The sequence below is a fragment of the Cyrtonyx montezumae genome, unplaced genomic scaffold (assembly GCF_038088225.1).
Source record: "Cyrtonyx montezumae isolate F1298 unplaced genomic scaffold, pur_monq_1.0 scaffold_31, whole genome shotgun sequence".
Taxonomy (NCBI): domain Eukaryota; kingdom Metazoa; phylum Chordata; class Aves; order Galliformes; family Odontophoridae; genus Cyrtonyx; species Cyrtonyx montezumae.
The window spans coordinates 5057320-5083000 of NW_027072036.1; the positions used below are offsets into that span (position 1 = coordinate 5057320).

Here is a 25681-nt window from a genome sequence, read left to right on the forward strand (position 1 = left end):
TTATCTTTCCAGTAAATAAGCTAATTAAGTAAGTCTCTAGAGCCCTAGCTGTTAATAAGTTTGAGCACCTTCTTATCACTGGACAGTGCAATCCATTTCATATCATGGTTCTCCAGGTGTTTACTTCCAACCTCTGATGTCTGGGTTAGGGCTTTCTGTGCTGAGGCACAATGGTACCAGCCAGATACGGGGTAAGGAACGACCTGCAGATCAGTGGGTATGCAGATGGCAGCCTAAAAGTAGGAAGCATACTCAAGCTGTGAAGTCTGCCTGAGGCTCCTAGCATTGGAGGTGTTCGTGTCTAGGATTCCTCGTGGGCTTTTAGGAGGAGAATGATTGGGAAGGCTGTCTCTGGTTCTTTAGGCAGGTGTGAATTACTCCATTGTCTGAGGACACTCAGCTGAAAAAGTTTGAATTCACTTTTACCTGCCAAGTGCACGCGCAGTAACCTTGGAGCAGGAAATCACACTGGGAGAGGTCCTCCTGCTGTCAGGTGGGTTTATGGAAACACGGGATTCTTTAGGCATCCATTTTCTTGCATCATCTTGTTTCTTTCAGGGGGGACCAAACCCTTCAGAACAAAGCTTGTCTGTGTCTGTCTTCCAGCACTGAACCATCCCTCCACCGCTGGGCTCATTGGCACACCGTTCCTTTGTTCAGTGCTGCTTTGTGCTGGCTTCCCACTCTGGCAGCTGAAAGCCCAGCAAGCTTTTGTGCAGAGCCCTGCAAAGGTGTCCCAGACAGAAACTGCCCTTGAAGTCATTATGCTACATTAGGCCTTATGGATAACGTAAATTTTATGTCATTAAAGCAGACCACTCTTGAGCTCTGAAATTGGATGGATTGAGGCTTTATCACCTTCTGAATAAGCTCAGGGTTCTGTGTGTTACTGCATTATCCTTTCCCACTGTCCTGTGTTTTCTCTTTAAACCTGCTGCAGTTGCTTGCTCCATGTGAACCGGTCTTTTTGATCCGTGCCAACTGGAGGGAGCCTTTTTTAATATTTTTTTTTTTCTGGGAAAGGATCCATCAGCTATTTCAAAACGTGCATAATTGTATTCAGAAGTCCCTCTGAGAATCTGACATCTGCTTCCTGCAGCACTGAAGTGCTGTCCTGCTTCATATTTTTCAGACCTGTACCTGTCACCAGCTCGCATAAGGAATAAATCCCTATCCCTGTGGTACAGTGCAGCCCTGGCAGTCGGATGTGTTATGGATCTTTTGTGGGAATTTCATCTTCCCCTGAAGCTTCTGGCTTTGGCAGCCATACAGCTGAGTGCTGGACTCGTCCTGCTGGGCCATTACCCAGTTTCAGCATGACAATAATCAATACCATTTTGTCCTCAGCTGTCAGAAGATGTCACATTCCTTAAGCAGCCAAAACGCTCCGTGTGGAGCATCCTGACATTTCTTTTGCATGGTGGGACTCGCTGTTGTGCCCAAAGCAAAGGTCCCCCGGGTTGCACCCTCCCCCCCATCCCCACCTCTGCCAGCAGAGCGACCCAGGTGGAAATGCTTTAAACTTCAGCACTGCAGGTGCTTGATGCTGCTGAGCTCCTGCTGCTCTGTGCCTTCCCCACCTGACACTTCCCCTGGGATGTGCTGGAGCAGCTCAGGGCTGTCCTGAGCTTACATCAGCCGCGGGAGAAAGAACTACACCAAAATCCTCATTACAGGGATTTAGTTACAAAGGTTTTCCCCTGAAGTTTTTCACACCGAAGCAGGAAGATTTAAGCTTTTTAGGCCATATGCTCGAAACCTGCTTTTTTTCTCTCTCTCTCTTTTTACTGTCCCTCCAGGTGTAACTTTATACTGCAGCGAGCATCTGACTTACACCAGGCAGGGGGAGGAAAACATCAGGTTTCATGGCTGCGTTTGTGATGCCCAGGGTAATGCAAGGCAATAGATTAATAGCAGTAGCTGGGATTTCTGAAGAGGAGCTCTAGGGATTTATGGTATAAGTCAGTCAGGCGCTGGCACTCTGCTGCTTAGAGAGCAGTTCAGAGAGTTTCTTACACCAGTAAAATAAATAAAGTTACCGTATCCTCAGCTTGAGTCAGTATTGCAGAGCTGGCCGCAGATCCTTGAAGTCAGCCCAAGTTCCAGAGCTGATGTGGGTTTTGCCACGGTCTCTTTTCTTGAGATTTTCTTTATTTCCCCCACTGAATGGCTCCCTTCCTTCCAGCCAGAGGGGGATAACATCTCTGATTTCTAATCGCAGCCATCACTTGCGGCCACCCTGGCAACCCTGCCCACGGCCTGACCCAGGGCACTCAGTTCAACCTGAACGACGTGGCCAAGTTCACCTGCAGCACCGGGTACCGCCTGGAAGGAGCAGCACAGTCGCAGTGCTTGGCCAACGGGCAGTGGAGCAGCACGCTGCCTGCCTGCCGCGGTGAGTGCTCTGCCCAGGAGGGCTGGGCCACCTCCATCCTCTCTGCCTGTTCCCAAAATCCAGCCTGAAGTTGTCCTGAGTTCGTGGTTCCTTAGGAATGTACTTAGGACGTTGGAGCTCTGAGGGCCTTTGCTGATGTTACAAACTCCCTTTTCCCTCGGGCTTCTCTTAACGCTGCTCGTGGGCTCTGCCCAGCCCCGTATCCTCCAAGACATTGAATTATTTGGTGCCTGTGGGGAGTACAAAAGAAAATATCAGGCTGGACCATTAGCGGAGGTCATCCTGATAACCCTAGACCAGTTTCCTGGAAGCAAACACTTATGTGTTTTGCTGCAGAGCCCTTTCTGCTCACAAGCTGACCCATTTTCAGTGGTACTCACCCTCCCCTCCCTTCACTCCCTCTCTTTATTCCATTAATTCAGTGTCCATTGATAACTGTCACTGTGTGGATCAAGAAATCAGCCCTCAATTGGATGTGTGAGCCCTGATCCGGGGCCAGGCAGTGAGGCTGTGCTGCTGAGCACGCTTTTCTTTTAATAGATGATATTTTTTTTCAATTTCTGCTCCCAAAGAATCCTTTGTTCTTTGTCACACCCTTTGTTTTTGTACTTTTTTGTTGTTGTTATTGTTCATTTGTTTGCAGTTGTAAACTGTACTGACCCCGGACACCTGGAGAACAGCATCCGTCAAGTGCAGCCGAGCGGTCCTCACAGATTCAGCTTTGGAACAACTGTCTCATATCAGTGCAGCCACGGATATTACTTACTGGGTACACACGTACTTACCTGTCAGGGGGATGGCACTTGGGACCGTGCCCTCCCACAGTGTCTTTGTAAGTTCTTTGGGGTAATACGGTTGGGTTGGGGCTCCGCGTCCTCTCCGCAGACCTGGCACGCGTTTTCATTCCGTGCGGTTCCCCCCGGCGCTCACTGAGCTGAATGCTCTCGTAAAAAGTCTGAACTCAGAGCCCTTTGTAATCCGTGGGAATCTTTCTGTCTGTTTCTGGCCTCTGGGTCCTGCCCACAGGAGGAGGAGGAGAGATTTGGGGAGAGGAATCATATCAGAGAGAGATTGTTTCCCTCTGCAGGGAAAAGCAGCTCCCACTGAGCTTTACTGGCTCCGTGCGGCTCCAGCAGAAATTCTGTGGGTAGAGGAGGGAACCATCATTTCTGAAGCACAGAACCTCCCAGGGAACAGCATCAATTAGCCAGACTGAGGACAGAGCATCTTTAGCAGCAGTGGGGAGTGGCTGAGCTTCCCTCCACCCACTCATCCCCGTGGTGTCACACAGCCAGACTTTGTTCTGCAGAGCAGCTGGTGGAGAGGATCTGTATCCCAACTCTTCTTTACATCCTGGCCTTCCTTAAAGCATCCTGGCCCCGTGTGCCACTGTGTTTTGCAGAGCGAATTGAAAGGTTCAGGGCAGTGATTTAAGGGACATTTCCAATGGCATAGAAGGCTTTCGTGTAGGGAGACACAAAATGCTCATGCAATAGCAGTGCCTCCCCCAGGAGCTCCCTAGGCGTTGCATTGAAGGTGGCAGTGGGATTGCCACTCTGCCTGCCCCTGGTGTAGCAGCCAGGGGCTTTGGCCCGAGGAGAGGTGCAAGTGACACCAGCGAGCCCAAGGCACAGCACTGGGAGCTTCCCTGGGATGTGAAAGTGCTGAAACCCAGGTTCCTTTATAGCTGCATACCCAAAATTAGGAGGGAGTTCCTAAAACAAAACCAAGAAGCGTGATGCTGGAGAGGCTCATGCCTGGATTGGGGGCAGTAAAGCAGAGCTGATCTCCTTTGAGGGGTGGGAGCGAAGTCTGGGAAGGAAAGCACGTGGGAGCAGAGCCCAGCACACCAGAAGCAGCATCCTTCCTGCTGTGCACGTAAATCCTTTGAAAACCTCAATACTGCCACAGGTTTTAAGCTGAGCTGAGTCTGCCGGAGTATCTGTTATTAAATTGTTAGTTACAGTGTGAGTTTAAGTATTAGCTATCAAACCCATTTCTTTGCAAAGCGTCCTTGGTTTTAGTCACAGCTCTGCACCAATATATTTCAACGCCCACATGCCCCAACAGAAGCGTGCTCTCCTTTTATTGAGGCATACATCATGTTTTCTACCTAATGCCAGTATTTGTATTTTTAGACTCTAGCAGAGGGAGAGAACAGATCGGTTACGGATGCTTTCCTTCAGCAGCCGAGCGGTGCGCGGTCTTTACGCTGAGGATGCTCACCCAAACCTGTCTAATAGCCCCCAGATCTGTCGGTCTATTTGTCAACACCCTCGCTGTCTCCACTTTGATTGCCGAGCTAAAGTAAACCTATTAATTATTGTTAGCGGCGCTTCTCTCCTGGCGATGGCTGAGCGAGCAGCGCTCAGAACCCACCGGGATCGTTTGCTCAGGTGTGACACGGCATCCATTACGGCTCTGTGCTGCCAGGACCCGGCGCTGCGGGGCGGGGGGGAGGTGTGCATGGAGCTGTGTGAGCTTAAGGAGTGGGTCCTCCGAGGAATGCGCCGGTGCCCGTTGCTGTCAGGACGATGCGCAAACCCTCGGCACGACCAGAGTGTGAGGCAGGGCAGGGTGTGCCCCAGCGTGAGCCCACCCGTGGGGCTGGGTGCTGCTGTTTGGTGGCAGCTCTGGGGCTGCTGTGTGGGTGCAAGATGCCAAGGTGCCAGCGAGCAGCCCCAGACACGCGGGGCTTGCCGTGCTCCGTCCCTGCGTGCGCACCCTGGGCAGTCCCCTCGTGGCTGAGGCTGTCACATCTGTCTCTTGCAGTGGTATCTTGTGGGCACCCGGGCTCCCCACCCCACGCTCAGATCTCTGGTGACAAGTACACCGTTGGCTCCGTGGTCCGCTACAGCTGCCTGGGGAAGCGGGCTCTCATCGGCAACTCCACGCGCATGTGCCAGCTGGACGGGCGCTGGAGCGGCTCGCTGCCGCACTGCTCGGGTGAGCTGGGCGTGGGGACGGGCTGCAGCCCACATCCTGAGTGGGGACAGCGTGGCAGCGCTGCTGAGCTGCAGGAATGTGCACGCTGCAGAGGGAGGGGTTGGGCGGCGGGATGCTGAGATCCGGTCCCCTGCAACTTGGATGATAAGCACTGGCAGAGAGCGGAGCACTCGGCTTGCAAGAGGAGGAATAAATCACTGCAGCAAATGTCTGTGGCAGGAGGTGTGCTGCAGCCTGCTGCTTCACAGCTTTCTCTGCCTAGTGTCTGTACAGCATGAGCGTGCCTTATGAAAAGTTGGGTCCTAACTGCAGCATCCAACCCTCCTTCTCACGTGTTCCAGTAAAAGAGCATGTGTGGCCGCTTTCCAGGGCCTGACATCTGCTCTTGAAGCACTACAAGTTGTCCCAGGTCCCAGCGCATCAGGACTCCGTCTCTCCTCCCATGCCAGAGAGAAAGGATCTTGCACTGAACACGATGAGCCAGAATGTCCCTGAGGAGGCAGATGGGAGTCGTGGGGGACACAGAGAGACGTGCTGCCAAGCCTTCTTGAGATCAGGGCTCTGGGATCCCAGCTGGTGGCTCCAGTGAGAGGAAAGATGCTGAGTAACTGGAGGATGCTGTGCAGAGCCCTCTCCGTGCCATCCTGTTCCGTGGAGAGCACAGATGCAGATGAAACGAGAACTTTGCTGGAGCAAAGCAGTTGGGACAAGTGTTAATTTTTAATTACACCACTTAGACTTAGCAGCTGTACTTGACCAAGTTTAACCTCAGCTTTGGAAAGTGAAAAGGAATCAGGCGGAGTCGACCTCCTATTCAGAAGCTGTATCTGCAGAGAGGAGTTCTTGATCTGTAGCTGCTCTAAAGGGTTTTCTGCTCTAATTCATGCCTCTTCCCCCTGTGGTTTTCACTGCCTCTCCTATCATCTTTTTGGGTGGATGTTTGGAATGCTCAGCATTAACTCTGATGAGTTCCCACTGACATCTGCTGTGCGTGATTTTTCTTAAGGACATCACGCAGTGCTGATGGGACCTGCTGGGTGCTCTCTGCCCTCAGAATCAGGGTTGGGGATTTCTCCCCAGCAGCCCAGATAGGCCCCACCAAAGCAGTGAGTAATGAAAGCCTTGGTCATGTTTTTTGAACTGTAGCAAGAACACACAAATCTGGCCTGGAGCTTCATTCCCAATGCCCCCCCCAGTCCATTTTCTTGCTGGAAGCCAGGGCAGGAGGGCAGAGGCTCATGGCTCTGGCTTTTACCCAGCTAGGGGAGGTTCTTCAGGGCCCTTTCTCAGCCCAGGGTGGAAGCTGAGGGCAGAATAAGCCCCGATTGTCTCCTGCCAAAGGCTCTCTGGCATGCAGATCCCTGCGGGATGACAACAGCTTCTGCAAGGTGAAACGAAAGGGTTTTGGTGCGAGTTGGCGTGAAGGGAAATGCTGAGCCTGGAGCGTTCTGCCCCTTCTCTCTAAAAAATGAATGTTCTTCCCCAGATGATGAATACGTTCATTATATTTCACATTACGTGTTACACTGCAAAGGTTGTACCTGCAGCACATGGGAGCAGGGCCGGGAACTGGGACCTTTGTTGCTGGCTGATGGAGTGAAATAGTCTTTCCTGGCTTGGGGCTCACTGTGTTTACACAGATCATTAGCAGAGGAAGCCAAGAGCAGGCGTACACAGTGTGAGCCCGAACCAGGCAGCGAGGGGGTGGGCATTCTTCCAGCCTGCTCCAGCAGCCCCCCACGAGGCATCCGCTCCAGCTGCTCCCTTCCCCCCATCCCCAGACGCAGAGCCAGCAGCACAAAGTGTTCACAACTTGTACCAGCGGATGGTTCTCAGCTGGATCCCTCTCGCCTCCGTGCTCCAAACCCAACAGCTTCTTGTTTTGCAAATACAATAGGGCTCGCTGAGGTGGCCTGGAGCATGTTGTAATTTCTGCTTGGAGGGAAACCATCCACATGAGTGATGCTGGCAGCCACGCTGCTGTCTGCTGGAGCAGCTGCCACGGAAGGCAGCTCCAGCTGGTGAGACTCCATCTTGAGATGCAGGAGTTATGGTCGGATTTTGCAACCTGCTTAGGAGCAGCGGGCTCCCAAAGTGGGGGAACGCGTTACGTGGAGTTAAGTTGAGTCAGCCACACAACCCAGACCTCCGTGTTGGTCCTCTGAAAGCACACGTGGGTGAGGAGGGCCATGCCCCAAGCCTTGCTTGCTCTCATGGTGCTCTCTTCTCAACAGGAGGCAGCCAGGGTGTGTGTGGAGACCCAGGGATCCCATCCCACGGCATCGGGCTGGGAGATGAGTTCAGCGTGGGCAGCGTGGTCCGGTTCAGCTGTGAGCCTGGCTACACACTGCGGGGATCACCCGAGAGGACGTGCCAGGCCAACAGCTCCTGGAGCGGCGTGCAGCCCGAGTGTGAAGGTACTGCTCCATCCCGTTGGGTTGGGCGTGTTGGATGTAGGACCTCTACCTGCTTAATTGATGCTTTATCAAAGAAATGCATCAGAGCGAGCGATGTGAACAGCCCGGAGCCTCTGTTAAAGCTGAACTGGCACAGGGAAGAGTCATTCGCATCGAGCAGAAACGCAAAATGCAAATTATAAACCAGTAAGCAGATTTTTGTATCAGAAAAAAAACCCAAACCCCTTATTTTCCCATTTGAAGGAATCAGGTAAGGCCCCACAATCCACTGTGACAAACCCCAGCCAGGTTCTCTGAGCTGTGCTGCTTACTGCTGCTGGTTTACAAAAGTGCTTAAAAATCAAACGGGCAAAGAACAAAAGCCAAAATGAAGCAGGGTACCAAACACGAGGAGACATGGGCGAGTGCTTCACTCCCACTGATTTGAAAGCCAAAAGCTCAGAGAGAGCTTGGAAATGAATTGGAGATTTATTCCAAATTGATGGAGCTCCTGATTGAAAAGACACTGACTCGTGATATTAATACACTCAGGTCGTGGCAGTTTTTTCCCATTCTGTTTTTTTGTTGTTGCTTTTTCTCCTTCAGTAAAAAGGTTCTTTTCATTAATCTCAGCATAAATAACCCATCGGGTTCTGGAGGCCCCGGAGTACGGATCCCTGGCGGATTCTCGTTTCGTACTTTATGAATAATAACAACATTATGCCCATAATGTAGGCATTTAATGTTAAATGCTGACTGGCCAATATAGGAAGGCACTTCGCAGCGATGAGCAGCGAGCTGTGTCTCTGCCATTTGTATTCGCAGCAAGTCGCCAGCGCTGCGAGGCTTCTTGTGGCTTCTGAGTGGCACGTTCAACTTTGTGGAACAGGTATTTATAGGAGAGATCTGGGGATTGAATTCAGGGCGAAGGAGAGTGACTGCTGAGAGCTGCTCGGGGGAGTGGAGGAGCCCCGGCTCAGCACCCATCACATCAGCATCGTGGCTCAGCCCTCCACCACTGCAGTTGGGCAAAGTCAGAGCTGATGGGGCTCTGCATTCCTCTGGCACACATCTGCCCGGGGTTCAGTTTCACCTGCTGGGGCATTCCCAGGAAAACCACGGGACTGTGGAGGCGGGAGGGAACCACGGTTGGTTTTTCCAAGGTGCACAAACGCTGTGCAATTAAATGAATTGGAGGGACCCGTCGTGGTTTGTGGTGCCCACTCAGAGCAGCTCCCTGAGCTCTCTAAAAATCACAGATTTCAGGCCTCATTTGCCATTGATTTGCAGCACGTTTTTAAGGTGGAAATCGCATTTTAGAGGGTTTTTTTTTCTGCTTTCTCCTCCTTCCTGCTGCCCGACCGGTGCTCCCATGGGCAGTGCAGGAGGGGCCCATTGCTTACACTCCCCTGTATGCTCTCTCCTCCTCTCAGCTGAGCAGAATATTTGTTTCTATAATGTTTATTGTCTCACCAGATGAATTAAAGCTGCATCCAAAATGAGGCGGGGCCCTGGCTGCTCTTCCTCCATTTCAGAAGACAGAGATGTGTTTATTTGGAGCGATAATGCAGGGAAGGAGCCGAGCTCTGCCTCATCCCAGTCTGACTGCTGAGGACATGGGAGGTGGCAGGGCTGGGATTTGGGCTCAGGCTGCTTTTTCTCTTCCTCTCCCTGCGTAGTTAGGTGGAATGTGGGTTACTGGTTAAATTAAACAGCACAGAAATGAGCAGCCCTGGAGCGAAGGCTCCGAGGCCCCACAGGCTCTGCCTGATGTGTCAGACATCATTAGGAGAGCGTCTCAGCCGGGTGCTCTGGTGGCAGCAAAGCCCCGAAGAAGGATCGATGCGATGAAGATGAGGTCAGGGAGGGACGTGCAGAGGACGTGGTGCTCACACACCACCTCGAGCAGAGGCAGACGTGCCCTTGTGCTCTGTGATTGCAGCCACCAGCCCGCAGCTTGTCCTGGCGCACGATCTGAGGAGCAGGATGCTGCTCCTTGCAGGTGTCCTGCTCCTTGGACTGGAACTGTCAGTGCTGCGTGGGGCTGGGAATGTTCAGCTCTGTAATGGGTAACAGCACTTCCCCTTGTCCTCCACGGATGCTGCTTTGGTTAGAGCACAACTCTGCCAAAGTGTGCATGGATGGGAATCACGTCGGTCACTGCTGATCTCTGGAGCATCCCTGAGCTTCACAGTGGTCCATAGCAGAAGACACTTTGCAGTGCAGGAGGAGATCCCTTGGGAGCAGCTCCACAAAGTCCCACTGGCCCAGCACAGTGCTGCCAGAGCTATGGGCAAGCTGCTGGGTTTCCAGGAGGGCTCAGGAGCTCACATTCAAGTGTTTGGTTCCCTCTGTGCCACCTCCTGCCAGAGATGCTCAGAACCTGAGTTCTCATCCCAGTGCTGTTGGGAAAATCCCATTCTCTGGACAGGCATTGGAGGTGTGCACGTGCTTGGTGGGGATGGAGCTCTCCTGGAGCAGAGCCCACCCCTCCCCTGCTGCAGGAAGGGCTTTGGGTCGTGGTCACTTCCCTGGGTGCAGGCAGACATCTCCCCAGCAGCTCTTGGGGTGCTTTGTGTGGGGTGCTCTCCATGTCCTCGGCAGAGACACCCAATGCATTCCACGGGGATTGCACAGAAAGGACGTCCTGAAACTAAATGCAGGAACCAAATTTCTTTTTGATGGAGGAGCAGAGTGAGAAACCTCACGCTGGGAGTTCTGTGATAATCGTTGGCTGAAATATTTCACTTGTTAAGAGGCAGCAACTCCGAGAAATCCCCATTTGATGCAGCTGATCTTCAAGTTATTTTCTTGAATTTTGACTTAGTTTAAAGATGATTGGGTTTGAAATGCTTCAGGAGACATGAGTGGATACGACCGTGGGACTTCCAGGGTCTTTAGGATTTATACTCAGTTAGAAAACAGTACCAAAACCAGTTTCCTTTTGGGGTCTCATTCATTTTTCATCTCCTGCTGAAGCCAAAGGGAATTATTTACCCACTTTCTGCTCACTTGAGTGATTCGATCCTATATATATTTAATTTGGGATTTTAAAAGTTTAAGCCCCTTCATCCTTACCCTCACAGCTGCTTTTATATCTCAGCCTCAGACAGAGGGAGGGAGCGAGGAGTTCCCTTGTCAGAGGGCTGGGAGCCCGCAGCCCGAGCCCGTCCTCAATTCCTGTGATTTCCTTTTATGTCCTGCAATTTCAGTCTAAATGAGGGCTGGATACAATTATTGCAGGCACTTATTTTGCCATGACAGGTCTTGGTGCTGTTCACTCCGAGGCCGTTTTATTGCAGCGGTGCCTTGGACATAAAACTCAGGCACTGGCAGACCTCTAATTGCATCCCGCAGAGAGCACAGTGGGAGGGCAGGGCAGCAGCTCCTGGCTCTCACCCCTTCGAGGTGTGCGATGCCATGGGCTCCCAGGGGCACCCACCCCCCCAACCCCCCCAGGCTGTGCTGCAGAGCTGTGGATGGAGTCAGCTCCGCGTGGTCTGGTGCTGTGGCTTTGCAGCTGATCTCACTTCTATGGCAAACAGTTAATGGCAGGACGGAAGCACGTCGGTTTGGTTCTCGATTCGTTGGTTCATGTAGTAACTGTGCTGCTTTGCTTTCCAGTTATCTCCTGTGGGAACCCAGGCACCCCCAGCAACGCGAGGGTTCTGTTTAACGACGGCTTGGTTTTCTCCAGCTCCATCATCTACCAGTGCCGGGAGGGCTATTACTCCACGGGTGTGCTGAGCAGGCACTGCACAGTGAACGGGACGTGGACTGGCACCAGCCCAGAGTGCACAGGTGAGCACTGGGACGGCTCCCTTGGGTGCCAAGCTGGGTGCTGGGTGCTCACAGAAGCTCAGCTGAGCTGCGTGGTGCCAGCTGTGCCTCCGCCTGCAGCCCCCCTGACTGCCTGGTCCTCTTGCTCTGGGTCTGTATATTCCAGCTGGATGAAGGGAGCTCTCTCCCAGTTTTCTCTGCTTGCTGCAGCCCAGTTGTGCAATTGGGAATCAGATCCTTCTCTGAAAAGTGCTTGGGACCGAGAGGTGAGGGATGGTGAAGCCAGGAATGCTTCTTTCTCTTCTTTTGGCAGTGATCAACTGTGGTGACCCAGGTGTGCCCGCCAATGGCATTAGATTGGGCACTGATTTTACCTACAACAAAACAGTGGTGTTCCAGTGCACGCCCGGGTACATGATGGAGTCAGACAGAGCATCCTCTCTGATGTGCACAAAAGACCGAACGTGGAATGGCACCAAACCTGCCTGCAAGGGTAAGGCTGGTCGGTGCAAATGGGGGGGGGAGTACGCTGTACAGACCACCAAGGTTCTGATGCTTGTGGCAAGGCGTTAGGCTGTAGCTGGGTTGGGTATCAGGAGGAACATTAGGATGTTTGGTTGGATATTAGGAAATATTCTCGGAAAGAGCAGTCAGGCGTTGGCACATGCTGCCCAGGAGTTGGTGGAGTCACCATCTCTGGAGGTGTTGGAGAACCGTGGAGATGTGGCACTGAGGGACGCGGTCAGTGGGCACGGTGGGATGGGTTGGGGTTGGCCTGGGTGGGCCTGGAGGTCTTTTCAATCCCTGATGATTCTGTGGTCCTATGAGCTAGTGACTGAGCCCACCTGGGGGATTTTCGGTCCTGTAGTTCAGTCTTTCTCCCATCTTTACACCACTTACCCCAATTTGTCAGCAGAGCACGAGGACCGCGCTAGCTTTAGGTCCATCGCTCCTCACAGTGTGCCTGGGAGGGGGGGAATTGCTGTTATCCCTATGGTAGAAAAGGAAGAGTGAATTGTAGGGAGCTAAGGGACCCTCCACAAGAGCTCGGCTCATGCATGAGTGGGGCACACTCTTCTTGAGCATCACCTGGAAGTCTGAAAAGCGTTTCTTCAAACTCCTTTCGTTGTTTCTCCATCCTGAGACTGCCTCTGTAATTCAGAGACGGGGAAGGGAAGCAATAGAGCAGTTGCAGGACGTGCTGGATCTCTTCTGCCAGTGTTTCACTCCCTCACCACGTGCAGATAAGACGTGTAGCAGCATCTGTGTTCTTCTTTTGCAATCTGGAAAATCCACTTGTTGTGATTCTGATGTAAATGCAGACCATGTAGAAACTTCCAAATATACTCCAGTTCCTTCAGAGGCTGTAAAGAGCAATTCTCACTCTCCTCTTTCATTGCCACCACTGAGCTAATGTTGCAGGAGTAATACAGAATGTGGCCACAGTCTCATTTGGAGGCCAGGTTGATTTACATGAGCTTAGCATCTTTCCCAGTGCTCCCCTGAGCTGAAAAGCAGAGCACTGCAAAAATGTCACATGAAAACACCCTGGAGTGAATGAAATACAGACTGGTTATTGATTCAGCTGCTCATCTGAAACTCAGCCAGGTTGTCCAAATTGCATGAATCTTTCAGGGCGCCTTGGATGAGTTTTCGCACTGAGTCAGGCTGGATTCTCCCTTCACTTGGAAGTGAACACAGTCTCAGAAATCGGACTTGGAGATCTGGGATTCCGTGAATTCCAGACTTCAAAGGGAAATCCGAGGGCTCACGACTGCATGCACAGCTGGAGAAGTTTGCAGAGCCCCATGCCGGGCCGTCCCAGGGGGTGATCTTTGAGAGCAGCACATAACTTTGATCCTACAAGAGTTTGCTCATTAATGGGAATAACTCTGCTGAGAAGCCCACGGAACTGAGCATCGCCTTTGTTTTTTCACTCAGCTATCGTCTGTAAATCCCCACAAGCCATCCCCAATGGCAAAGTGGTGGGCTCGGATTTCAGCTGGGGCTCCAGCATCAGCTACGCCTGCCTGGAGGGGTACCAGCTCTCCCTGCCCGCCGTGCTCACCTGCGAGGGGAACGGGACCTGGAGCGGGGAGATCCCCCAGTGCTTCCGTGAGTGATCCTCTGCACGTCCACATGGGGGTTGGGAGTGGGACGGGGCTGAAGCACCTGGCTCCATCTCTTTGTACGAAGGTGTGAGGTCAGGTTTGGGACGGGCGTGAGCTCCTCGTGTGCTTGTGTCTGTGGGACATCCTTAAAACTCGTGGGTATGTGTCCGTGTGCCCCTTTGAGTTCTGAAATCAGGGCTCCTGAGGGTGGCAGAGGTGATGAGAAAAGCCCTTTGGCAAAGGGCACCGTGGAGTCGCAGCAGAAGTTGGGAACGTTTTGTGATGACAGAGCTTTGGCTCTTGGAAACGCGTGGACTCAATGAAATGGCTAATGCAAAAAATGAGTGAAACATCTCCCGATGATAAAGGCAGATTGGAGTTTCTTTTCTTGGCTGAATGGCTGGCAGCTGCACCATAGCCATTTTCGCATTAAGTCACACAAAGCCCTCGCTGTGTTCCTTGCACCCTTCCCTGGATCTTGTCTAATTAGCAGGCTTTCTGTGTGACATGGAGCCGTAGAGCAACCTGACATCATGCAATTAGGGACACGTTTTAAAGCTAAGCATGCTGCTAGGGGAAAGAAAAAAAAGAAGGGAAAAAGATGGGGAGAAGTGGAAGTTAATTAACAGCAATTGGCAAAAAGAGAATGAGAAGGAAAGTCGCCAGCAGTGCCTGCTGCCACCAGTCATCCCCTGGTCCATCAGAGCTCCGTGGTGGTGAGCAGCAAGCTTTGGCCCATTAACAGAGCCATTCCTAGCGTGTTAGCATTGCTTGCTCTTGAGGACATTATCGCCATCCCCTGCTCTCTGCTGTTGCAGCCGTGTTCTGTGGAGATCCAGGGATCCCTGCCCAGGGCCGGCGGGAGGACCGGGGCTTCACGTACCGCTCCTCTGTGTCCTTCTCCTGCCTGGCCCCGCTGGTGCTGGTGGGCTCAGCACGCCGGTTCTGCCAATCCGACGGCACATGGAGCGGGACCCAGCCCAGCTGCATCGGTAAGGGCACCTCCTCTGAGAGCACTGCCGTTTTGCATTTTCCTTCGCAGGAAAGTGGGTTTCTTGGTTCGGTTTGGTTTTTCGTTTCTGTGTTTTAAGCCCCATGTCTGGGACTGGGAATGCAGGTGGACTGCAGAGAGCGGGCACGGGTTGTGGTGGAGAAGATCTGTTGATGGGAGCTGCTGCAAAAAGCAGTTCTGCCCGAGTGAGAGCTCCTGTGTGCGTTTAAATTCTGTCCAGAATGGCAGAGCTGCAGCTCCTCGTTCAAGAGGGTGATGCACAGAGTCCCACAAATGGCTTTGCCTAGCTGCATGCCGGGATTCAGCTTGAGATCTCCAGATGTGCTCCGTGTGGCTGTTTCCTGGGGCTTCCAGAACCCTTTGAAACTTCGGAGAGGTCTTTAATGATCATTAGTGGCAGTCTTTTGTGCCAGTTTAAAGCTCTGGCTGCAGTGTTGGACTCCTGGGCTCTGCGGTGACATAGTGCTCAGGCTCTGTGCTGCTTTCCTTCACTGTTTGCCACCAGCACCGCTGTGTTGCCTGCCCTCAGCTGGGGTGCACGCTGCCCTCAGTCATTCCAGCTCGTTAGCTGCATCTTAAATGTGTCCCTGGTCTGCTAATGTAAAATCCTCGTGTCCTGAATGTGCTTCTATGTGTTGTCCCCGTGGTCTTCTCACATACAAGCAGCTGGGAGCACCACCTCCTGCTGTCAGGTTTGGCTTTAAACGTCAGTGCCAGATTTCTCTCTAATGCCTCCTTGGTTTTTTTTTTGCAAACCCTTACCCAGGATCCTGCCCTCCACACATGGCATGCAGACCCATGCATGACACTGCAGTGGTGCAGCACATCCAGCAGCAATTCCTGTTGCTGTGCTGGGGAAATATTTCCCTCAATCCAAACCACGGGAAGGGAAGGGTGTATGCCTACAGAGCCGTGCCCTGGGGCATCACCTCCCAGCCGAGGTAGCTTAAAATCTGCTCGGTGGGATCTCACCCATTGGTGAGGTACGCGGGATGGGTGTGCCTGGGATGCAGGCTGGAATCTCATTAGCACATGACTGCACTGCTCCTGGTGCTGCCAGGAGTGCTGTCCCCTCGCTGCCTTCCAGAGCATCCCCTGGGGGCACTGGGGATCCGTGCTGTGATCCCGAGGAGCAGGGATCCTGCTGCTGCTGCTGAATTGCCTTTCACACCGAGGCTTCAGTTCCTTTGCTCAGTTTGAGATGCAGATAATAATGGAATGCATCTCTGCCTTGATTCCGTTGGCGTGCTGGGGGGAAAAAAAGCAACACACCGAGAGAGATGCTAGAAGAGTAGCAGCAAGTATTGCCAGCGAATTGTGTGTGTGTTCACCTTCTGGTAGGGACCAAACAAGGCATCAAGAGAGATTACGCATCTGAGATGCATTAAAACTCCCAGCCCCTGTCAGGGGAGCAGCAAGGCTCCGAGGTGTGGGGGCCGTGGGGCAGAGCTGTGTGCAGGGATGCTCCTGGCACGGGCTCCCCTAACACACTGCCCCTGCTCCCCCCAGACCCCAGCCTGACGATGTGTGCAGACCCCGGCGTGCCGCTCTTCGGGATGCAGAACAACTCGCAGGGCTACCAGGTACTGCTGGGGCTGGGGAGTTGGCTAAGAATGCATTATTTATGATATTAATTACAATGCTAATGAATAGTTATCAGTGAAATCAGCATTCACGTCGGAGGCACGGTTTCCATTCGCTGTCGGACTAAATCCTAATGTATTATTCCTCGTTTTTAATTAATCCAGACACAGCCCAAGCCTGGCTTGTGTAAGGGAGCTGCACATCAGTGGTGGCTGCAGGGAGCAGTTGTGCCCTCAGTGCGGTGCCCTGGGGAAGGGGCAGGGAGAAAGGGAGGATGCTCAAAGCCCTCCCTGCCAGTTGTGTCCCAGCGTGTTCGGGTTTAGCAGCAAATCCAGTTGCAGTAGCAGAGCTGCAGCCACACATGGCAGTGTGTCTGGAGCAGGGGGTGAGCCCTGCTGCCTTGCTGAATCCAAAAACAAAGGAGAGAGCAGCCTGCAGAATGTGAGTAGTCACCTCCCAGCTCCTGTGATCCTTTTTGCTGCTGGCAGTCCAAGCTGGTGTCCATGTTATGGCCATTTGTTGAGAGTCATTACTTCCAATGTCCCTTATGGTGAAAGCTTTGGGCGTTGCTAAATCTGATGCTAGCTTTGAGGACGAAGCATTGCTGATCTCAGAATGGAGGAGCCCTCTGCCCACTGCACAGCAGCTCTGGGGCAGAGTGGCACCAGGTCCTGGCAGGGCGGTGAGCGCAGGAAGAAGGCAGCTCTCCTTTTTGCTGCATGTGATGGGACATGATGGAAGTGCACGGCCGAGCTGCATTGCCCCGGCAAGCTCTGTGTTTTGTCTCCTATGGAAACAGGTGGGAAGCATGATTTTCTTCAAGTGCCAGAAGGGCTACCTGCTGCAGGGCTCCACCACCAGGACCTGCCTCCCCAACCTGACGTGGAGCGGCGTGCAGCCCGACTGCGTCCGTAAGTGCTGGGAGCTGGGGCAGGGGGAGCAGTGCTTTGGGCTCACTGGATGCACTTTGGGTGTCCTCTGTCGTTGCTGTGGATGTCTGTGAGAACTGCTGGCTCTGAAGAGCTGGTCGTTTTTTGGGAGAGCCCTTAAAAAACCACAGTCTTGAAGAAGAAGGGAGACGGCGCTGTCGTTTCTCTGCTGACATTATGCCAGCAGCCACTTGTGCTTTCAGGGGAGATTTTTTTTGTAGCTTGTCCCTTCCTCAGAGGTGTGGATTGAGGTGAGGCTTTGCTTTGTGCTTCTGAAACCACATCTGATGGCCGAGATGTGAGCTGATGCTCCGGGCGCTGCAGTTGACACTGAGCCAGAAGAGCTCTCTGGCACAGCCATGTTCTCCTTGCCTTTAATAACGTGTTGCTCTTCCTCTTAAGCTGTCCATCATCTCTTCCCCGCTGTACCAGAAGGAATTTGAGCTAATGTACTTAAGCTGTAATATCCACAGTGGCCTCTGTATCATAAGCATTACAAAGCTTCTCCCTCTCCCTGGTGAGGTGGGGTAGTGGTGAGATAGTGTGCAGTGAACAAACCCCAGGGGTGCACACAAGAGCAGCTGGGCAGGCTTTAAAACCTCTGAGCAGTGGTACTGGGGAGAGGGGCCGTGGTGCTGGGAGGCAGCTGCCCTTCCCCACCACTCAGAAGGGAGCATCACCCCAGGGTCAGCAGCTCCTCTTTGCCGGATTGAAGATAGCAGGGTTTCTGGTTTTAGTAGCCTTTCTGGGTTTTCTTTTTCACCTTCTGTTAAACGAGGATGAAGATAATACCCCATGAAGGCAGCCGAGGATTTGTTTTCATTCATGAGCAGTTTGAGTGCTACAGAAAGGGGAAATTTACAGTGTAGGTGCCAGCGAGCTCCCCGGCCCCTGATGGATGAGCTCTGGGCCATAACTTCTCAGGGAAGCAGTTCCCAGCAGCACAGCCAGGCGCTCTCTGGTGGCAGCAGCTGGACGAGCTCAGCCCGGATCCCTGTGGCCAAAAATCCTGGATGTAATTGAGCAGTGACAGGAGTATGTGGTTATTGCACGCTCCTGTGGGATGTGGGGTACATAGGTGCAGGTGGTCAGTGGGACAGTGCTCCTGTCCCTGCTGGGATGCAGCAGTGGTTGTTTGATCGCAGGCTCAAACTCCTGCTCAGCCCTGGGAGGGTGAACAGAGCTTTCTCCTCCTCCCTGTGTCAGGCACGAGGTCCTCAGCATCGTTTGATTTTGGTTCCTGTTCCTGAAAAGGGGAGGGATAACGGAGCCTGACGTTCAGTTCATGGGGGCTGGAACAGAGGGAAGGATCCCCTGAGAGCTTCAGCCAGGAGAAGCAATCTGGCCAGCGAAGCATGGGAAGTGGTCTCATTAATTCCTCTGGTTGGTAAAAATCCAGGCATGGCACTGTGTCCCTCAGTGATCACAGAAAGCTTTTGCTGAAAAACACTCTTCCGAGAGCTCTGTCTCCCTGCTGACATCACTGGTGATGCTCTTCTGCCTTTCTGAGTGTGACTGCTGTGTCTCGTCTCTGGTGTTTGCTTTTCAGCTCACCACTGTAAGCAGCCTGAGACCCCCTCCCACGCCAACGTGGGGGCTCTGGATTTGCCATCTCTGGGCTACACGTTGATCTATTCCTGCCAGAGTGGGTACTACCTGACCGGAGGATCTGAGCATCGCACCTGCAAAGCCGATGGCAGCTGGACAGGGAAGCCTCCCATCTGCCTCGGTAAGAGCTGTGAGCAGCACGACCTTGGCTTTGGCCTCCATCTCTGCAGGGGGGGGGATTTGCAGCCCAAGGGAAAGGAGCAATTCTCTTAGAGCAGCGTGGGTACTTTAGAGAAGTCGTGGGTTTGCATGGCTGAGCTGGCTGCAGCAGCCACAGCACGGGTCACAGAAAACAGCGGAAAGAGATTTTCTGCTTGATGTTTCGGTCTTGGAAACGTCTGCATGGGGGGAACCTTGGTCTGTACCTTCCCTGTGTGTTATGTGCCGAGGAGCTCAACTCTTGGTTCAGGACGACACAGCCTTGAACCCACCCAAAGCCTTTGTGTGGTGGTTAGTCCTGTTACGTGCTCAAGTCATGCCTTTATGAGCACCACCACAACGGGAATGTCTCAGCAGGGTCAGTCATATTCATTTGGCCATGGGTTTGTTCCTCTCCTCCAGCTGACATCTGCCCCAGCGGCCGCCCAGTGGGCACTGCACGGGACCCGCCGCTCTCCAAGCTGTCAGGTACGTGTGGGGCTGGCTCTATGGCCAAGGAGCAGACCCCAGAGCAGCCCCAAAACCAGCTGCTCCTGCACTTCTGACAGTGCCAGGCTGGTGGGAGCAGCCCGCGTGGCCCATCCCACTCCTTCATGCTTTGCTGGAGAGTGGGCAGGGAGTGAAGCAGCAGCACCCACTGCTCTCCCCAGGCACTCCAAACTTTGGTTTGGGTTTCGTGTTTGGTTCGGGTTTGCTGTTGGTCTGTGCTGGCTTTCCCTAGGAGCCCCTTTTTGGGTTTTGCTTGTTTTTAAAAGTTCCAGGGGTCGATCGGTTGGGGTTTTTTTTGGTCAAAACAACGAAGCTAAAACCATCAGCACGTTCCTCCTCCTCTCTTTGGTTTTGTGCTCAGTGATTGGGTGGGATTTGAGGTATTCAAACACGTATTTTTGAATTCAGGGAAAGAAAGAAAGACACTCTCTTCTGATTTCTGAGAAATGGAAACGAATGGCAGTGATGTTGTGTTCCTCTGTCCCCAATGGCTTTGTAGTGCCCGCGGATGTGTTTGCCAGGAATTCCCTTTGGAAAGGCTCCTACGAATACATGGGGAAAAAGCAGCCTGCAATGCTGTCTGTCACCAGCTTCGACCCCATCACCAGTAAAGTCAATGCCACTTTGATAGACCACAGCGGCGTGGAGCTCCAGGTTTCTGGTGAGGGAGCTGACGTGGCTGTTCGTGGGGATGGCTGAGCAGTGTGAGCTTTCTGATCGAGCCCTACAGAGGCACTGTGGAAGCTGAAAGTCTCCAGTCTTCGACTGGACCAAGATGAGCAAATCCTGTGCCTGAGTTTGCTTTGGCTCATCGTGGAAGGCAGCACAACCCGGCTCATTGACTTGTAATGGAGTACAAGCAATGAAATGGTGTAAATACCCCTTGTCCCTGCCCCCGGGGAGCACTGTGTTACTGATCTGGTGTCACATAGGAAATATTTACAGCTGAACTGTTTCCCACGTGCAAAACGTCTTCGATATCCTGGGGGGGCAGTTGTGAGGTTCAGAATCTGTGGTGTGGCTCCAGGGGCATCCCACTGGTAAGTGTATAGGAAGAGTTGCTGCCCACTCCAAGAAAGGGAATTACTTCAGATTTGAATTGAGCTCTTGCAGTCCAGTGATGAAAAGTCACTTCTTTTTCCAGGCATTTACAAGAAAGAAGACGTGCATTTGCTTCTCCAGGTTTATCAGATTATGGGGCCGGTGGAGATCTTTGTAAACAAGTTCAAAAACGATAAATGGGCTCTAGATGGACATGTAAGTACGTGGATGCCACATACACAAACTGCACACCACTCGTGCTGCAGCTGGGGCCATAACTCCCAGAACTGAGGCAGTTGCCCTCCAGTGATCTGCCTGCATGCAGGGCCCTCTTCCAGTCCGTGAGCTGTGTGGTTATCTGCAAGTCCTGCGGATAACAGCAGAGGAGAAACCAACACAGCTCATTCCATTTTGACATGTTGTAGCTGCTAAGCATGCAGTTAGAAGAGCTAATCTTCCCTTACGGGGTCAACCTCGCACCTCGATTTCTATGCCTGGTAGCTCCCTGTGCCCCTAAGGGACCCACTGGAGCTCAGAGGCAGCGTGCATCTCATTGACCCGTGGCCAGCTGTAGCTGAGGGCCATCACTATCCCTGTCGAATCAGCAGCACGTTCTGTACTTCATCACAAACAAGATGTTTTCCCCCCTTGAGATGTGAGAGTTGCTGGGCAGTCAGACTTCTTAAAAGACGTCGAGTTTTTCCGGGGAGTGGAACTAAATTAGTGCTGTGCGTGAAGTTGAAAGAGACAGTGACAAGACGGGTGCTAAAAACCCAGGGAAGTGTTGAGCAAATCTGTTGACCCTGCTCTTGTATCGTTCCAGGTCTCATCGGAGTCATCCAGTGGCACATTTGTGTACCAGGGCTTTGTGCGTGGCAAAGGGTTCGGGCAGTTTGGTCTCCAGAGACTGGGTAACCTTCCTCTGACTACTAGTTCTTCCCTTAATTGCTGACAGCTTCGTTTTGGTGGCAGTGGGGGTTATCGAGCAGGAAACGTTTCTACTGTCCCTGGCATTAATTTTCACCCCTGCTGGGCCAAATCAGTAAGGTTAATCTGTTTACATCTGTTTTTAATCACGCTTCTAAATAAATGATGATGATTAAGCTGGGCTAGATCTCCAGCCCGTTCTTCCTGCGTGTCAGGAGCCGTTCATTACCTTTTACAGCAGCACTGTTGACCCCGTTGTGCTGCTGTTGAAGATGGATCCTGCAACTCGAGCAGAGCTGTTTTGAAATGCTGTTACTTTTGCTGTGTTTCAGACGTCAGCATGATGGAAAATGATCCGGAATCGATAGGACACCATTTTGCATCCAACAGCAGTTCCGTGGCAGCTGCCATTCTTGTGCCTTTCATAGCCCTGATTATTGCAGGGTTTGTGCTTTATCTCTACAAACACAGGTGGGTTTCAGGAATTACTCCACGAGTGAAACAAAATAAGAGGGCTGACAGAAGAATTTGTGAGCTCATCTTAAAAGCACTCCCTCCAGACCTCGTTTCTCATGTAGTTCAGAAGGAGCAGAAGTGCACGAAGATGCAGGGGTGTTGGGAGAGGGGAGTGCTGAGGGCTTTTATGGTGATCAGTGAGATTTGTGGCAGCGTTAAGGAGGATGAGGCAAAGTAAATTTCATACTTGGGCTTTGCGAATGTTGTAAATGAATTCTTCCTCCTGATCAGTGCATTGCTGTGCAAGTGTTACTGCACTTCAAAGCATTGTGTGGACTGGATGCTGTGCACAGGGAACATGCTTAGGACTATGGTGAAGCCCAGAGAGCTTCCTGCACCACAGATCTGTAATGAGATTTGCTATAGATCCCTCCTGCCTTCCCCGCAGGTGTTTACCTTCTTCAAAAGCAGCTTTTTTCATCCCCACTGAACTTTGTCAGTGCTGTCAGGGCTGCAGCAGGAGCAGCCATGACCTCTCTGGGTTTTTCTCTCTGGAACCCTGCAGGAGAAGACCCAAAGTCCCATTCAATGGCTACGCAGGCCATGAAAACACCAACGTCAGAGCAACATTTGAAAACCCCATGTACGACCGAAACCTGCAGCCCACGGACATCATGGCCAACGAGACAGAGTTCACAGTCAGCACTGTGTGCACAGCTGTATAGCACTCATCCCCTGCGTGGTGAGTGGGCACAAAGGGGACGTGGGAGTGGGACGGTGCCACGGTGCTCCAGTCCCACCCCTAGCTCAGCCTGGCTAAACTGGTCGTGGATAAAATACTGCTTTTCTGCTGGGTGGTTCCCACTTGGTGCTGTCAGTCCTAAGCTGGATCAGTGTGGTTCAGAGAGTTCGGATTGCCCAGGAGATCTCTGCCCTGGGCAGGACCCAAACCAGAATTGCCATCTTTGGGGTCCAGTGCTCAGCTGGGACACGGCCTCTTGGGGACCAGTGTCAAACCGAATGCCAAATGTCCCTGTGATGAGAGCAACCCCCAGGAAGGGAAGGCAAAAACAAGTCTGTAAGGGAGATCGTGCACTGTGTGGTCACAGACGTTTTGTTCAGGGGTACGAAAGGTACAGAGCGGGGTGAACCAAGGGGATTGGAAGTTCTACCACATGGGCCACAGAGGACTAAGTATCTTGTAGACAGGAGCCCCAGGCAACCCCCAGGAGCACTTCCAGACTGGCAAGTTCTTACTTGGAGCTAACAAAGCTATCGTGGGTTTTCTCAACATTTCTGTGTGCGTTAACATGCTGTTCCTTTCTCTCTCACCCTTCCTGCTGCCCCAGATTCCTCCAGGGTCGCTGTCTAGCAAATGATTGTGTTTCACCTCACTAGTCTCCGTCCATTCCCTCCCCATCTCCCTCCTTCCAACCTTGTTGAGGCTGCGGAGAAGCTGCTACACCTTGCTGGACTTTGTGTTGACTCCTGAGAGACTGCTCCATCGTCCTCGCCCACCCTCTGCGTCCTACCATGGATCACGAAGCCAACCAAACGTCTGCTCTGCTCTGCTCCTCTCTCCCAACCTCCCAGTGGGCACCAGCCCAGTAGCAAGACCTGGGCAGGGCCTGGGAAGCGAGGTGATGGGCTCGGTGTGCCGGAGGGAGCCGTGGGGTCTCCTCCACTTTTGGAGGATCTTGGACAACTAGGGAGGAAGCCGGGCTGCCCTGCACAAGGTGCTGGCTGGAGTTAATGGAAAACGCCCTTATGGGGCGAGATGAGTGCGTGTGGGTTTTGTGGGTTATCTGTTGGTTTGTCTTAAGCCAGGGCTTTCACACAAGTTTTCGGATGGGACCTTTTCAATGGGGAAACTTTCCAAGCCTTTCTCCCCTTCCTCGTATTTAATTTTCCTTGCTCTGTTTTTGTTGTGGTTTGGGTTTCTTCTGCCCCCCACGTCCATTCATTCTTTGAGCCTGGGGCTGCTGAGGGAATGTCCCTCCACCCCTGGGCTGATGCAGGCAGCTGCCCATGTCAGCCCTGCCCAGACACCCTCGTAAGAAAACCACTGACAGACATGAAGGGACAAAAACCTCTTTAAAAATAACAAATACCGATCCCCCCGCCCCGACTAGTTGCATTCAAAAGCCTTTGCCCTTTCCATATTGATCCTCCAAATGGCAACGCAATAAGAGTTTTAATTTCTATCCAAAGCTCTTCCCTTTATTTCCCAGGGGCGGAAAGGTTGGCTTGGCTTTCATGAGAACAGATAAGGGGACTTGACATTTTTCCTCCCTTATAAAAGAGCGATGCTTCGTGATGTCCTCCTCTAATAAAGAGGAGAGCTGCTCTTGTTGATTTAGGGCTTGAGTCTGTTTGGTTTGAGTCACCGTTTCCTGAACCGTGCTGGAGTCAAAGAAGGCAACAGTGCCATTTTACCAAACTGGAAGTCGAGCACCTCTCTGAAACACTGTTGACTTAGAGCAGTAAGTCAATGAAACAGCTTTTTCTTACAGAAAACTTGAAGGGAAAATAATTAAAACAAACGGAGTGGTGTTTGCATCTCTGCTTGCGTTTGAGCACTGGCTCTCCCCTCCCCGATGTCAGCTGAGGTTTTGTCTGATGAAAACCACAGGGTAGTTATTTTTTTATGCTTTGTTCATTCTTTTACTGTGTGCGTGCGTGTGTGTATATGTACAAATATATATTATTATTTTTGTTTTTTACTTCTGTCTCTCATTCAGTGCTCTTAGAATAAGCAGCGTTCTGCAGCCTGTAGTCTGAACAGCCAGCCTGCCAAAAAATGCCCTCTGCTCCTCAAAGCATCACTCAGGTGCTCCAAGAGTTGGGGAGAAGCACATGTGTGAGCAGAGCCCACGCTGCAGTGGCTGCACAGGCAGCTCAGGGCCAGTCCTGCAGCACTGCAGAGCGAGTCCTGCAGAGAGCTGCTCTCCCAGCTCATGCCAGGTACTCAGACAGGTGAGGAAGGTGCATCCTGCCAGTTGCTTGGAGGGCTGAGCTCCTCGGGGGAGCCAGGAGGGGCTGCCAGGGCTCCTGTCCTTCCCCGAGCATCTCCAGCTTGCAGGACGTGGCCTCCAGGGTGAGTTGAAGGGTAAATGAGAAAAGGGATCCCTGAGTGAGCGGGCTGTGGTCTGGCGGGGGGGCAGGACTCAGCTCCCTCCAATTCCTCTGCTTATTTGAGCTGGGGGCTGCCCCTCCCCCACGCTGGTGGAACTGAGCTCAGGACATTGCCCTGGCTGTCCTCCCGTACGCAGAGATGTAGCTGGTTCCTGACTTCACCTTTGCTCTCTGGCTCTTACTTGACTTCAGAGGCCCCTCCCAAACCTAAATTCTGTCATTTCTGCCCTTAGCCAACCTCACAGCGTACTCCTCCTTGCCTTTGCCGAGTCCCCATAATGCAGGGAGCAGACCGGCTTCCCTTGCACAGCAAATCTCAAAGTGCCCTTTTGCCGTCCCCCATGCCAACGATTACAGCATCCTGGCTCCCCTCTCACACCTTGCAGCATCCCCAGGAGCAGCAGCAGATCTTGAATCCGTCCCAGCTGCTGTCACTGAGCTAAAGAAAAACATCCCCCAGCCGCCACCAGCACCAGGCTGCTGAAACAGTGTGGGCAGGAGGGGCTGCAGGTGGAGGGAGCCACGCACACACACACACACACTCAACAAGAGGTCCCACGTTGGCTTTTCACACCTTCCCCAGTCCCATTCAGTCAATGTAACAGCAAGAAGCTTGTGTTGAGGTGTGCAAAACAAGGCTGAGATGTTGAAACAGGGCAGGGAGAGCAGCAGCTGCCCTTGGACAAGATGCTGCTTTCAGTCCATCATGTACC

At 52.5% G+C, this 25681-nt stretch overlaps 1 protein-coding gene across 1 annotated transcript in view; it reads left to right on the forward strand.

Moving 5' to 3' along the window:
• Positions 1-25255, forward strand: part of CSMD2 (CUB and Sushi multiple domains 2) — a 223065-nt gene extending 197810 nt beyond the window's left edge. Inside the window, exons 54-71 of the mRNA XM_065744632.1 lie at positions 2222-2395; positions 3039-3227; positions 5168-5341; positions 7576-7758; positions 11362-11538; positions 11831-12010; positions 13459-13632; positions 14447-14620; positions 16150-16223; positions 17024-17135; positions 18703-18882; positions 19323-19388; positions 19909-20070; positions 20554-20666; positions 21274-21361; positions 21710-21848; positions 22399-22575; positions 23183-25255. Coding sequence (XP_065600704.1) covers positions 2222-2395; positions 3039-3227; positions 5168-5341; positions 7576-7758; positions 11362-11538; positions 11831-12010; positions 13459-13632; positions 14447-14620; positions 16150-16223; positions 17024-17135; positions 18703-18882; positions 19323-19388; positions 19909-20070; positions 20554-20666; positions 21274-21361; positions 21710-21848; positions 22399-22558 — 2519 coding nt within the window. The 3' untranslated portion in view covers positions 22559-22575; positions 23183-25255. The remainder of the gene's footprint in view (positions 1-2221; positions 2396-3038; positions 3228-5167; positions 5342-7575; positions 7759-11361; positions 11539-11830; positions 12011-13458; positions 13633-14446; positions 14621-16149; positions 16224-17023; positions 17136-18702; positions 18883-19322; positions 19389-19908; positions 20071-20553; positions 20667-21273; positions 21362-21709; positions 21849-22398; positions 22576-23182) is intronic.
• The last annotated feature ends 426 nt before the right edge of the window (positions 25256-25681 follow it).